We start from the raw sequence: 15,951 nt of genomic DNA, 5'->3' as shown, positions 1-15,951 counted from the left end.
AGAAATTGAGACCTAAATCAAGAATTCGAAACCAATAGCCACTACATTTTACGTTCTTCTTTTATATGCAACAAACATCGCCAAATTTGGGCCTAGAAAAACGAATTTCCTTTTACATGTATTTAAATAGGAGCACTCGAGCTAAAGCTTCCTCTTAAAACAATTTAAATTTATATACGTTCCAACAGTTGAGGATGCTTGCAATGACTTGGAACGTGATAGTGCTTGATAGTCTGGTGCGAAATCTGCCTGAGATAAGTATTCTGAAGTATACGTTTTCTTGTGCATAATAGTTGTTCGCTCGACGCTGAAGCCACTGGGTGCCCCCCGGCATGTGCATGTGGTTTGTCATAGCTGTTTGTGTTAAAATAATTGTTATTCAAATTATATTGTATTTACATTTACTTTTTGTTGCTTTAATTAAGCTCTGTTAGCAGAAACTAGATGTATTCTTAACATTTTTAATAGGTGATTCTCCTGATCCAAATAAGTCCTCCTGCCGCTATTACTACTACTACTACTACTACTACTACTACTACTACTACTACTACTACTACTACTACTACTACTACTACTAATAATAATAATAATAATGAATACAACCATGTTTTGGTGACATACCGCAATGCGTCCTTGGAGCCGTCGCCTCCGCAATCATAATGACGCACCTGTCAGCTAGTCGTTTTTTTTTTCAATGAACGAACTGGTTTCAACTTCGATGATGGCGAATGGTTTTCGGTGTAGTTCCCTAGAATAAAAGATTTTCAAATGCTTACGCCGTTTAACCCCTCTCCATGAGCCAAAGATAGAGATAGATGTATGTAATCTTACAAACGGCTATATGTCTGAGCCATCAACACTGGTAACGCATCAGGTGTTGCTTTGAGGTTGGAAAGTGAAATCTCTGGTATGTCAGCATATTCAGCTAGGTAATTCCCCAGCCTACAAGTCAATTCCCGCGTCTGTGTCGACGAGATGTGTTTGCAATAATTGAGGGTGCTTTTCCAAAGGTAGCATCCTGGTAACAGAACGTGCGGGCTAGGCAGTCAATAACAATATTTCAAACTATATCAGTCTTCCGGAATTTGTGTCAGTGAGTTTCACTTTTATAATAACACGCTTTATATTAATCCTAGTGCTAGTAAGAGATTGTTTCGCTGACTTCTTGGTTCTAGCGTTTGAGAATGTGATAATTTGTTATCAGGAAGTCTTGTGCGTTTAAGAATTCAAGTGTCCATATCCACATGTCGAGTCCCTAGCAGATCTGAATGGGAGGGGCCATCGTGATAAACTCGCTGTGAAGTCGAAGGTCTCGCAATATCCACACTGTTAGAAGGGAAATTCATCTGAGAAACAAGTGACTTGATAAATAAGGTGGCTGAATTGTGCACACTGTTCGCTAATGTGTAAAAATGACAGATATCTGCGGGGACATCGCTTGAGCCGAGGAGCCGGATAGATTTAGTGTAACTTTTTCTGATGCCGTTTCCATCGCCTTCTTTATCACTGTTGCAACAGTCTAGGAAATTGACGAGTCCGTGCCAAGAGACTGCCCGGTTGTTAGACCAGTTCAATATCCCTCCCTCCTAATCTGGTCTTCTGCAAGGACTTCCCGACGAGAGCACCGTCTCCTTTGAATGATTTCAACCACCATAGTCTTGTACTTGAGAAAGCGTAGGTCTCATATATGTGGGTGGAATGACATTTCTTTTGTTATACTGAATCTACGTTGACGCTGTTCTTAAATTCATCCGCTTTATATTTCCAAGTCTCCTGCGTGCCAGCTTACGTGTACACCGCTGATTCTTTTGTAGCGAGGAGCATTGCTCTTGTAATTAGGCCTGCCGAAATTTGTGGTAAATATTGTGCCTGACATGCCCGCAATTATTCCGCTTCTTTCGTGGCAATTTCACCTTTTGATCGGGCAGTGCTTGTAAGGACTTCATGATTCATCTTTGATCTGGTCAAAAATGGTTTTCACTAGCAGCCTAATCTATTTTTCGTCTTGATTAACTTCGGTTCCATAAGCCCCAGCTCATTTTTGGTCAAGTTTTATTAAACCTCCTTAACCAGAAAATTCGAAATATACTCCCGACCGATTAATCTAGTTCTATGAAGATATCCGGAAATCTTTTCCCAAACAATGCTAAGCTACTCCCATACCGACATATATAGATGTACGGCTGCGACATCACTTAGCTACAATCGATGGAAACGTTGTTGTTACAACTGGAACATCACAGGGTGAAGAAAAATCATATGTAGGAATTCTTTGTCCCGACATTGATTAGGATTTTGACTGTAGATTGGCATATGATATATAGTTGTATTTTTGTGGCAGAGTTTATAGCAGTAATTATTGCTCTGCGTAAATGAAACGCTTCAAATATCCCAGCTGCTATTGTCACATATTATTTATCTGTGTGTTCGTCGCTTTCCGACGTCGAGTAACTCTCCTGTATTACTATTACGTTCTGTAGTCCCTGCTTATGTGAAATTTATTCGATTAGTTTGGGCGCCGGCTCACAAAGGATTGTTTCTGAACGAAATTTCAGACTCATTAGCCACGGCGTCGCTTAACGACCATGTTCTACCTGCGGTGCCATTGTCCACCCATTTCACTGCGGTTAAAGTTTAAAGTCTAATAAAATGAACGTGTCGGCTAGTTGGTTGAATGTCTTGAACTAGGGAAGAGCGCGAAAAACAAGGACGCAGAAAGGGTACACAGCAACCACAGGTAGCCCTGTGCCTCTTCTGCGTCGTCATCTTTTGCGCTGTTCCCCAGTTCAAGGTTATGTTCTGTACACGTGCCTTAAACAAGCGTTCCCTAAACTCGTGTTAACTATTTCTCCTGATTATCGACACCTCATATATCTCTGGCTTCGTGAATCATTCGCACGCTGGCTTGAAGTATTTCTCTCCATATTACGCTATGGGGTTAGCTTTCCGAATTTTTACCTACACAGGTATGATTTTAGGGATTCCCTTCTTTGCGTTTTCTGTTATTAGAAAACAATAGAGCACACCTTTTTTTTTGCAGTACCGCCACTTCGCTATATAGGGAGAAAAATAGTCTTAGAAATAGCCTTTTGCAAAATTTCCGCTACCTTACTATTCCCGCTATCCTTTCATGCGCAGCATCGCCTTAGCAGCCTTTGTGCCATTAAACCCGCCTTTCCATTAAACCGAACCTTTCATTAAGAACATTGACTCTTGTGAATTCGTGTGTTTGCCCAAACACAAGAATTTTTGCGCCGCCGTCAAGAATTAATTACATATTCCAAAAGATTTCCAAGTTAGATCTTTGAATTCACGTTCCATGAATTATTTTCTTGCTCTGTCATATTAAATTTCTGAGTTTCGAAAATATGCAACTGAAATTCCTTTTATATTCATGAAACCTAGTGCTGGCCAATCCCACACATTGAGCATGAGCCACCACGTAGTTATACGACGATGACGACAATGATGACGACGACGACAACGTTTAATTCGGCGTATCTCGTTATCTGGCTAAGTTAAGATTCCTCAGACTTCTTAGCAAATATCCGTCGTAGAGTTCCCCGCTAAATTTTTGCTTTCATTGACCTGGTTTATGTATGACGTAGTAGTAGAACTACTACGTCAAACTCTTGCCTTTGCTTCGTGTTGTCGACAAATTCGACTTCGCTCTGTCATCTGCTAGCCGCCTGGTTAGCTCAGATGGTAGAGCGGCTGCCCCGGAAAGGCGGTGGTCCCGGGTTCGAGTCCCGGACCAGGACGAATTTTTCTTCAACTATGAGGCTTTTCTTTCGAGGAACCCGTATGGGTTTCCTTTGTAGCAATTGCTACGAACGGGTGGATGTCTCATTTTCCCTTTATTCATGACCTGGTTTATCCATGCCTAACCGCTGAAATTTTTACAATGAATGGAAAACTATGGACCATTTCTTTCTTGTAGCTGCCGCTCCTCCCTCGGCAGATTGTTGCTCGTGTTTCCAACTAATAAGCTGGCATTAGCGTTTACGACACCACGTATTTTGCCCTTTCGTTCTTGTCAATTAGGCACAAGCCATGGTGTTTAACGATTTCTGCTATACAGAAGTTCATTGAAGCGTCAGGGTGGCTTCGATGCTAGGGTACCGACTGGGCGACACTTTATTTTCATTTTAGTCTAACTTCATGTATAGGCCCTCTTGTAATTTGTTTTAGCATTTAGTCGCCGAATGGTTCATTCTGATTATCTGCCATCACCCTTTCTGGCATTTTGTTGGATGCTCCTATCAATGATCCTAGTACGGCAAATCCCTCCTATGAGTACGAGCCACGTTTTGAGGCAGCGGCAGCATTTTCATGGTTTCCCCATACGAACGTGCAGTAATTCTCCATTCTTTACTGACGGGCGGCCTAAAACAACTTCCTATTGTGGCTAGTTAGGTGATCATTTCGTAAAATTGTAGTAATGGCATTCTGCTCTGCTGAAGATCTAATGTTAGCTCGTATTCATCTTTTACACGTGAAGCTTCTCTGTGTCACTCTGAACGCCCGCGTCTGTTCGCAAAAGTTTAGTGGCTCATACTCCGTAAGCAAGCAAAAATGCAATGGCTCGTATCCCGTCAAGCAGAGGCTACAAGACTAACGTGGACGTTTCCAAACTGGAACGACAGTGGCTGATAACATTCATGTTTGATGGCTTCCCAATTCGGTGTTGCACTCAGGTGAACCTACCCGCTACTATAAGACGTACGTGTGTAAATTTGACATTTGCAAACGACATGTGTGACATCGAGATGGCGATGTTCAATAAACGTGTGTGTCACTGACAACTTGTCTTCATTGATGCCACCAGTATCCACACAATGCACATCTCGCTAATCACAAGGACACATTCAAATAAACATAAAGGTGATGGCAAAGCTAACGGTATGCTATACAAAGGGAAAAGCTTCGCTTATCACCCATCTTCACGTAGTGGAAGGGGTGACGATTTTTATTCGTCACCATTGAACTGAACCACAAAAGTACAAATGGTACAGTATTTCACTTTCGCGAATGTCGATGAAATGCCTCAGTGTCCGAGTTTCCTACATCAACCTGCGGTTTTTCAACCAACTTATAGACGACTCAAGCTCTTCATTGTGAAGAACCGGTAGTTCATGAATCTTTCAACTAAGAGAAAGTCGTCAGATTGCCGGGACAATATAGTTTCAAGTGTTTTTACTATATATAATAAAGTTCTTATGTTGGCTTGATATGCAGCCATAGGAGCATGTGCTCCAGTACATTTTCTTTGTGGAAAGTTCCTAGAAGCTTCCACAGACTGTACTGACTTCCTTAGGCCCTGAAAACGCACGTTGCATGCCGCAACAGATACGCCACAAAAGGAACGCCTCTGCAAGCAAGCCGAAATACGCCAGCGGGTCAATTGCAGCCTTCCAACAATGCCTCTATTTGTCGCAGAACAGTGCACATGCTAACATTATACCTTGTGAAAATACTTGCACTCGAAGAACAGTCACAGCGTTACGCATACAATAAACTTAAATAAGCACCGATAAATATAGGAAGCTAGTTAAGAGACCAATGGTGGGCAGTAAGCTTTGGCAATGAGAGATGAATGTACTGCATAATATACGATTATAATACGGCATAAACATACTAGAAATATTGACACTTCATTGCAGGATTCATTTCTGAACCCTTCGGGCAGGAAAATGCTCTCGAAAACGGTGCGAAGTTCCTGACCGCTTCGTTGCAGACTGGAGAAAAATGGGTATTGTTCGGGTAGAACAAACACGTACCGTGGCAAAAGGAAATGAAAAATATCTGTTCTGGGCTGTAGCTTAAGCCTTTCAGAGGGAGGTCTGAGTCCACATCGCGAAAGCGTAGGTACGCCGCGTGGGCCAAGGAAAGCGCTGAGAGCTCCGGAAAAAGTAAACCGCGATTATCGCACGTTGATGGGACCCAGAAGCTCGAATGTGACGGCTGGGTCGGGGTTGAAGTGAGGTTGTCGCGAATTTGAGCAATCATGCTGTTCAATGCGCCCACAACCTCCATGGCGTAAAGAAAGCCGAGTCCGCCGTATATCATGGCGCTGGTGCCCCTAGAATAGTAGAAAGGCGGCCCGAGCAGGTCTGTCGCCACAGAGATGACGTTCTGTGCGGGATCGTAGGAAGTCAGGCTTGTGCCTGTAGAAAAAAATATCTTTGCAGCAACACTTGCTTCGTATGTTCCGATGAAGCGCTGCTGGAAACGAACTATCTCAAGCACTTCACCAATCAATCCGTTGGAGCCGTTATGCGCTGGACCGTAGTGAAGCCGCAAGCCTTCCGGGCTTGCTAAGCTGCCACTGGGCCAGAGAACAGTTTCCGTCTGCATGAGCATGCTCTGGAATGTGTCGTTCGTCAAGTTCTCGATATTCTTCATAGATCCGAGTTTTTCAAGAGCAACAGTCTTTACGTTTTTGAAGTAATTATTTATCCTAATCTGATCTTGGATAGAAGTATCAGCTTTAGACGCAGCCGCCAACAAAATGTTGTAGAACGCTTTGGCCAGAGCCGAGCAGTATGTGGAATGCACCTGATTTCCCAGCCGTACACTGCTGATGGCGTTGAACAGGAGCCGGCTCGAGAGGGTACATGCGATCTGAGCGAACCACCACACGACGTGAAACGCAATTTCTTGCGGCGTGTAGGCTTCGAAGAGTGTGCAGATGACAACTAGTAGCCGATGGTTCGTCACAAACACTACATCGTGGCCGGTGATAGGAGGATGCACATTATACACTGTTCGCAGCACCCTCTGCCAGTCGTTGACCGTGAGCCCTCCCACAAACGAAGGCATCTCTCTCAATAGAACTTTTTTTGGAACAGAACTCGTGAGAGTGACCGACAAGTTGCTGTAGATCTCTTCCTGCATGCTTCTACTGCGCTGGACAAAAGAAGCAAACGAAGGTGTTGGCTTTCGAAGCGAGAAAATGATGTTTGCTATAAACTGAGCGTAGGTAGTGTATAAGTTGGTGCTCACTACAAAATCCTGAAATTTTTTTGCTACGCGCCCCATAGGAGACGGAGCAAGCCTAACTGCACGGCCCGTACGCTCACGCCGAAAGACGAGGTCGCAACGGAACCAGATTGGCATCGCCCACGTCACTGCGAGATCGAGCAAAATTTTCAGCGGTTGCGAGTAGTTTTTAGAGCTGGCCTCCGGGAAAGCGTCTGCTTCATCAGGGGTCGGCCAGGCGAAGCTCTTGTTGCGTAAAAAATCCACAAAGAATTTCAGCGTGCTCTCGTCCCGAGTGCTTGCGTCAAGGCACCTGCGGATCATTTGGGAGGGTCTGCGGAAGACTGAACGGGTCACATGGCGCCTGATAATTTTATCTGTTTGGCTGAATATCATTTGCTCAACGACGCTTTCGGCCAAGAAACTGTACCTATTCTTTACTCCGGAGCATACAAATTGGGCAAAGTTCTGGCAGGGACTGACGATGTCCTCGTTGCCGGCCAAACTTAGTGTTGCCACATGGTCTACGCAGTCGTTATTTGCGCAAACTTTGACGGCACTTGGATTGTCTCCACTGAAGATTCCATACATGAGTAAGCCTAGAAGTAGACTTCCAGCAGCGGTGCATAGTAACAGCAAAAAGATGAACGTCCGGCGCTGCTGGAGTGCTCCTTCAAGAATGATTGCGTGTAGACTTTGCCATAGCGACTGCTTCTTCATGGTCGGCTTTTTCTGTAAAGAAAATGGCAATAAAATGTTTCACTATTTGGTGGCTCATCACATTTAAAGCGGAGACTATCACGTGGTTCGGGGTGTATGGAACTCAACGCTGAAAAGTGATGACAACATATGTAGGCACAACGTCATCGTCGTCGCCACCACCACCACCACCACCACCACCACCACCACCACCACCACCACCACCACCACCACCATCATCATCATCACAATCATCATCATCATCACACCACCATCACCACCACCACCACCACCACCACCACCACCATCATCATCATCATCATCATCATCATCATCATCATCATCATCATCATCATCATCATCATCATCATCATCATCATCATCATCATCATCATCATAACCACCACCTTTGAATAATACACAGATACACGCCCTATTTTTTTATCTGAGAAATCTGGCGATTGTTGAGGAGACAACTGGATAAACTTCTCTAACGCCATCGCAGTTCCTGGAAACGGAACTAATCGGTTTACCAGTTAGGCAAGTGCTGCGTAATGTAAAGCGTTGTTACTTTGTGTGTTGTCAAGCTCTTAAGTGCGTATGACTTACATTTATGATACAGTTGCGCTATTTAATTGGACTGCAAATTGAAGCAGTGTTAAAGAATGAATTGCTTGCAGAATGAGGTATGGTTACATACTAAAACGGCGGAAGGGATGTAGGCACTAAGTGAGAGCAAACGTCGAGACATCTTTTCACATGAGGCGTTTATGGGTTTCTTTTGTGCTTTATTGCTAGATTCATATGTTAACCATCTACTACTTCAGCAATACTACTAATTATTGCTGAAGTTATTTGATATGTATTTTCGCGTATTTTTCTCTCTACATCTACATTGTCACATGGTTGGGCTGAACTAGAAGCACAAGCGCAAAGAGATTGCATATCCAATATTTGCAAATGCCACGTAGCTGAAGTGAACCAAGGTAAGGTTGTTAGCCATCGCTTGGAGATACCCAGATTATTGCTTACATTCCGCCTATTTACATAAATAGTCTTAATTATAATAAACTTCTCAACTAATATAATTAATGAAAAATATCAATGAGAAAATTGCGGAGCCACCTAGAACTCCATATCAAACTTTCTGTTGCTCAATGCGTGCCACATAAAAGTGATTTTCCAAGCATGAAAGAAGCCTTCGAATACACGAAGAATTGCTACTCGCCTGGCCACTCGCGGCGCTTTCTCGTGTTTGGAAAACAATTTTATGTTCCTGGTGTCGAGCATACAAATCCATATCGGAAGTTTTTCATGTTGTTCTGGAATGTTCTCATTAACACGTTTGATCTAATTAGAATATTTGCGAATATCTGCGAAAAAGTGAAGAATAATTGTGTAATTAGGGAGGATAGAAAAATAGTCCGAGTATATTCAAGCAACGCAACGGCGAACAACATTATCTTTGTTCTGTCCAACTACGTGGCACGCGGATATTTTTGATGCTTGGTTTAAGTGATGTGGGACAACTGGTATAACGCCACTGCTATTGAAATGGGTACGACGTCGCCTTCGCGGTAGTTACCCTCAAGCAATGTCGTTACTTCGTCATGCCAGCTGTAAGTTAAAATACGAGATTGACGATGCAACTCCGCTGGTGTCGAAGATGTGCTATTTTATACTCGGCCGACTCGCGCTCCAATGAACTCTATATGCTGCATTCAGACATCAGGAAGGTAAGCATCCTAACAGCTGCATGCCTCAAGGAACAGGTACAATTAATCCTGAAGTATCGAATCAGCCTTCGCGTCGAGCCTGAATTGTCTCAAAAGTATTTCGGTATCGTGCTAGCTTTCTGAGCACTTTGCCATGAATCTAATTTAACCCGACCACCTTGCAGTCTGGACTGACGATAGGTGCATGGACGAGTAGCTGTGGTCTAGAAAACTAACGACAGGGCACGGACAGGGCACAGTTCAATGCCCACACTAAGCGGTTTTATTGCAATGTACATCTTCACATGGCCTAGCAACCCTGGGAATACAATTGAATAACTGTTTGCTTTCAATAGTTTAAAGATTCTTAGAACTCTTACGTGCACCCATAAGTTCGTGTTCTGCATGCGTGCAAATCCATGCTAAGCTTTACTTTGATTTTCGCCGTCATGTTACAAGGCACCGTAATAGTACAAGCACATAGCGGCATCTAGCTCGAAACTGATTAGCACGGTATACAATTTTTTTTTGTGGCCACAAAGATATTTATGGCCCCGTCGCGCGCGTGGTCAACATAAAAAAATAAAAATTTGGGCTATGATCTTGCTCTCTTAGCTCAGAAAACCGACTTAACGGATCGCGCACACGCAAAGTTATCAGGGAATACGAAATTGCTTTTGTTTAATAAAATCAGGCCTGAAAAAGTAGCACTAGAGCAGGCCACGCAAGTAACATTGGACGTCGTCGTCCTCTTCCACGAAATTACCCCTCCCCCGAAACGACGTCCCGGCCAGGTCAGCAGGACATATGAGGAAAAGTGCGCTAGGAACGCATGTCACTGGGGTGGTGGAGTCAGGAAACAATGGCACTTTGTCAGTAATTTTTTTAATATCATGGCCTTCTTGGCGTTTTCGCATATGCCTGAAGCATGCAAATACACTACCTCCGTTGAAGAAGGGCGGTCGGAAGGTTGTCGGGCCGTCACAGTCCCTGTTGTATGTTGCGTAGTCTAGATGTTCGTCTTTGGAATGGTTGCTCCTAAGTCATGCATCTGACTCGCCGGCAAATTATAAATATCACCGCGTCACTGATAAACACCACTACTCCTTGATAAATGATTCTACTCGCTTGGTGAGGAAAATATGGATGACACTTAGTGAGTTGCGCAAAGCGGTTTAAGGCTAGTAGCGCCGCTCAGGACGAGCAAAAAAGGACAGAGGTAGGGGTAATCAAAGGGAGCGGAAAACAGGGTGAGCGCTAACTTCCAACTGAGGTTTATTTCGTGACACAAGACTACTTATACATTCGCAAACCATGTGACCTCAACAAAGAAAACCAAGCAAGAAAACCGATAGCAACCAGGTGGCAACACATTCATACAGCCTGTGGCTGCAGTCGGAGATACGCCAATTCACTTCTTGATAATGATAATGAGGGTGAGCTAACACATGCATGGCCCAGACCAATGATAGCCTTTGCTTCGATGATTTCTCTTGTGAGCTGATTACGACTGCGACCAAGAGTGACGCATTCCTCTAAGATAGGTTCGCAACCACACGTTTTGCAGTGCTGCGCGAGAAACCCCCTAGCTGTAATACAATTCTTGGCATTGTAACCATGCTCACGCAGCCTGTCATTCAGGCATCGGCCAGTTTGTCCAACGTAACGTTTTCCGCACTTGAGTGGAAAAGAATAAAGAACACAATGTGCGCAATTAACAAACTTATTTTTGTGGTTCTTGTCGCAGGAAAGAGGAGCTACCTTATTCGAATTAATGAGTTTGCAAATCCTCATGAGCTTATTGGGGGCAGAAAATACTACACGAACGTTCGCTCGCTGGGCGATTTTCTTAAGATTATGTGAGACGGTGTGAATATAAGGGATGACGCTAGTCCTACCCCGAGTAGTTACAGGATTATCTGCGTGCTGGTTGTCTTTTCTACACTGTCTAAGAATTCGTTCTGCTATTGACACTTGAGGGACACGGGATAACCAGCCTGCGAAAGCCGTTCGCACTTAGAGGCAAAGCTATACAAAACACTATGGTGGCACGACTTTTTCAGAGCATTATTAAGGCAAAGGTTAGCAATGCCTCTCTTCACCAACTTAGAATGGGCGGAATGGAACGGAAGAAGTGGTTTGTTAGCACGAGGTTCATAGTACCAACACGTATGACTATCAGAACAAGATAAGCGCAAATCCAAAAAGCTCACGCAACTGGCACTGCCACAAGCACTCTGTTTTCTGGTCAGCGAAGCGTAGAAATTTCCGCAGTGTCAGACCCAGCGAAGAAGGTTCCGTAGAAGCCTTGAGCTGAGTGGAGAGCACCTGGCGGTAGAGCCGAGCCTGCCTGTGCATCTCGGATTTGATAATCTTGCAGATTCTGCTGGAATGTCCGGATGAGGGAATGAATCCACCAAAGAGGGAACCCACCAAAGAGGGAGCCCAGCGAGCGAACGTTCGTGTAGTATTTTCTGCCCCCAATAAGCTCATGAGGATTTGCAAACTCACTAATCCGAATAAGCTAGCTCCTCTTTCCTGCGACAAGAACCACAAAAATAAGTTTGTTAATTGCGCACATTGTGTTGTTTATTCTTTTCCACTCAAGTGCGGAAAAAGTTACGTTGGACAAACTGGCCGATGCCTGAATGACAGGCTGCGCGAGCATGGTTACAATGCCAAGAATTGTATTACAGCTGGGGGGTTTCTCGCGCAGCAATGCAAAACGTGTGGTTGCGAACCTATCTTAGAGGAATGCGTCACTCTTGGTCGCAGTCGTAATCAGCTCACAAGAGAAATCATCGAAGCAAAGGCTATCATTGGTCTGGGCCATGCATGTGTTAGCTCACCCTCATTATCATTAGCAAGAAGTGAATTGGCGTATCTCCGACTGCAGCCACAGGCTGTATGAATGTGTTGCCACCTGGTTGCTATCGGTTTTCTTGCTTGGTTTTCTTTGTTGATGTCACATGGTTTGCGAATGTATAAGTAGTCTTGTGTCACGAAATAAACCTCAGTTGGAAGTTAGCGCTCGCCCTGTTTTCCGCTCCCTTTGATTACCCCTACCTCTGTCCTTTTTTGCTCGTCCTGAGCGGTGCTACTAGCCTTAAACAGTTATGACATACCAACTCGCCCAAACTGCCACGCTTGTGCAAAGCGGCTTTTGAGGGCAGGCAAATCTCATGGGCGGTATCAGTAAATCCCGCCCGCTGCGGCCACATTTCGATGGGGGGGGGGGGGGGGCGAAACGCGACAAACGCCTTTGTACCATGCAGTGGGCGCACGTTAAAGAACGCCAAATAGTAAAAAATAATACGGAGTCCCCCCCTACGACGTGTCTCATAGTTATACCGTAGTTTTGCGATGCAATACCTTAGAATTTTATTTTAATTAATAAAACCTTCGTGCTTCCGCTCTTTAGAGATCCTTACACTGAACGTGATTCGCAAGTACTACCCCTGTTCGGCTTGATTCGGCAACCGTTACGCTTAGGTAGATGACTTCCTTTACTTTCCTCTCCGGTCTCGACGCATGTAGTGAGTGAAACTGTTGCAGCACATCACTGGTGGGGCTTTTTCCCGCACAGCTTTGATGACCGCGACCTCGATTTCTCGTTCCCACCTATCCCGCGTTTAATTGTGTAACTTAAGCATTGCCGTTGAATGACTAGAGAAATAGTGCTGTATGAACGCGTGCTATGAATATGCCGTTCGCTGTCACGCGTCTTTCCACAGCGTGCAATCCTTGCGGCGTTCACGGCGCGCCGGTGGCAACATTCACAATTTCTTAGATGCATACTTCATCGTTAGCTGTGTAACTGCTGACAAGCTGAGGGACAACGTGTTTTTCGCATAAAGTGGAGTGCATTTCGATGTATTTTTCTCTCAACTTTACTGCAGCAGGCCATGCTTGAGGTCCAGAATACCAGCTGCTATCGTGGCCGTTTAAGTATAGATGAAAGTAAATGTTATCTGTGTACCTGAGAAACACCGGGAGACTCACTGTGCCCTATGAAATAAAAACTGAGCTGTCGAGCGCTACAATCTATACTTACCAGTTCTAGGAGGTCTTGGATGTTCGGAGTGAATCTATTCACGCCAGTCCCGGTGCCATGGTCAGTCTGTAACTTCCGCTTGCTATTCACCGCGGCTAAGCTTCGGCTACTTTTTTTAGGGTTCGCTGCTGGTCCAGGAACCACCGTATCGGGCCGATGCATGACGCTGCCCGCTTCCAGGTTGAAATCCCGGTTCCTTGTGGAATCCTGCAGTTGCGCTACTGCGCAGCCACAACAGACATCCATAACGGTAACTAGACGATACAGACATCCATATATATATATATATATATATATATATATATATATATATATATATATATATATATATATATATATATATCGCCCACGCCCCATCTCGAATAGGCAGGAGGTGTGTCGAGTGAGGACCTCAACAACACTTTGCAGTGCTGTGAACGTGGTTGAAAATAATGGATCCCGGACCGCGAAAATATGTGACACAGTTCTAGTATACTTATTTCGCATTTACCACTAAATCCCATCTGAATTCGTTCCATTTCGCCAATCCTAACTCTAACGTTTAATATACCGTTTCGCCGGGATGGCGCTGCATAAGATGGTGATAGGATGGGGAGCGCCGCCACCAGCCTTTTAGATGTCACAGCTCAATAGTGTGCGTGATGAAACACAAGGAAAATAGTCAGAATATTTGTCCTAAACAGTGCCGTGCGCTCCGATCAGACCATGGTACGTACGGTCACGATCAAAAGTTTGGGGACCAAAGGTACCGCGTTATTTCTTTTTCCCACAGCTTGGGCATTCCGGCTGAGATCAAGAGCACAAGCACACGTGCGTGTTTGTCCATTACAATGTGTTAAGCTAATGCCAGGCGGAGCAGCTGCGTTTCAATATATTTCACTTTTTTTGCTGGTGCCGTGGTCCCGAAACTTTTGATCTCGACTGTACGTACCACGATGTGGATGCACACCGCTGCACTGCAAGGACGCTAGTGTTTGCGCACAGAACGCTGAGGTCTGCTGCAGAGGGCAAACCGCCTCCAGACCCTGGCTCCGTTTACCATGAGCAATAGATGCCAATATGTTTGATACCTCTTCGTGACGTACCATGGTGCCGCTTTTCACGCTTGTTAATTGACATAAGGAACATGTAACGTCAATCGTAACTGCTTAAGAAAATTATTTTAGGTCCAGTGAGACACTTTCCTGCGGCTTGAGCGAAACCATCTAGTGCGCTGGCGTCCTCCGTTTTCTCCGACCTTAAACTTTAGCTAGCAATCATTTACCTTCCAGTGAACCAGCAGATGGCACGACATGTTCAAAATAAGAAAGATTTAGGTTGATTACGTTACCTTCGAATTGTGAACCGTTAGCGAAAAGCATAGGGGAAAGCTTGAAGCACTCACTTGAGGGAGAAGGCGATCCGACTTCCGTCCTCCGCTCAATTCCGACCGGCGATTTTTCGTAAAGCGGCTCGTTGCCAACATTAGTCCCTGGCAGGTTTGACTTCTCTGCAGAACACTCGGTGCCGGTCTCGGCTGGACGAGATTCCTGAGAAGTGCGCGTCGCCGGCAACAGTCGGGAAGCTTCCACACTGGACGCTTGACGTTGGCGAGCCTTGCGGCCCTCGCGCGTAAGCTCGTCCGTGCGACGACGGCCAGCGCGGCTGGTGGCCTGGAGGGCGTTCTTAGATGGCAACGTCTGCTCCTCCTTCAGCCGGGGCGCAGCAGACGCTGCAGTGGACGACTGGATGCCATGGGTAAGCGGCACTGGTTCAGCTGTTTCTGAGCGCGAATGCATTGTCCGGGAGCTACTCAAAGAGTGCTTCGTCTGCTCCGGGGGGACGGCGATGTGCGCTTGCGAGACGGACGAAGAGGTGGATGATAACGTGTTTCGACGTCGCCGAGAGCGTCCAGCAAGGGCCGGGATGCTGGGAGCTGAAGGACCAGTCGTTGCTCGGCCAACGTTGGAAGACTCGCTCGGGGCCTCGAGAGTCGGGGTGATCGTGTCGTCTGGAACCGCACTCGCCGAGTCGGTCGGTCCTCGACCACTGCAAATTTTCGTAAATTTCTCCGTCGGTCGTCGATCTATCGAGCGAACGACGGGGGATTCTCGAAATGCACGAGCTCTTCTTCTTCTTCACTTTTTGTCGCGAGCCATCCTCTTTGTTTCTCTCCCCTATGGCCTACAGAGAGGTCAAGAATCAGATGGATGAAGCTTATGGTCATGAAAGCTACATTTTTCTTCTAAATTTTCTAGAACCGATAAATTGACATTGCAAGTGCTAGAAAAGAAATTACGTAACATGAATTAAAAAGTAAGATATAATCCTAAGGAATAATGGTAATCATAAAAAGCAAACCACTTATTTCAGGACCTTCACGACATTTTCTTTATGTTGCTTTTTTTCTTATTTATTTCTTTAAACATGCTACATACCCATGACTGGTGTCGTTGTCATACCGAGAAATGAAATGACTAGCAACAAACTAAAATAATTGACAGAAAAAGATTGAAAAATATC

The 15,951-nt window shown here is 45.0% G+C and overlaps 1 protein-coding gene across 1 annotated transcript; it reads right to left on the bottom strand.

Moving 5' to 3' along the window:
- Positions 1–4,929: 4,929 nt before the first annotated feature.
- Positions 4,930–15,553, bottom strand: LOC142581933 (uncharacterized). Its single transcript, XM_075691370.1, has 3 exons — positions 14,834–15,553; positions 13,450–13,670; positions 4,930–7,713 (listed from the first exon to the last, which is right to left on the bottom strand). Exons 1-3 carry the CDS (start codon positions 15,225–15,227, stop codon positions 5,638–5,640), a joined length of 2,691 nt encoding a protein of 896 aa, XP_075547485.1. The 5' UTR covers positions 15,228–15,553; the 3' UTR covers positions 4,930–5,637.
- Between the last annotated feature and the right edge of the window lie 398 nt (positions 15,554–15,951).

This window comes from Dermacentor variabilis, chromosome 5 (genome assembly GCF_050947875.1).
Source record: "Dermacentor variabilis isolate Ectoservices chromosome 5, ASM5094787v1, whole genome shotgun sequence".
Taxonomy (NCBI): domain Eukaryota; kingdom Metazoa; phylum Arthropoda; class Arachnida; order Ixodida; family Ixodidae; genus Dermacentor; species Dermacentor variabilis.
The sequence above is the reverse complement of the archived record's forward strand: the minus strand, read 5'-3'. Positions and strand labels throughout refer to the sequence as shown.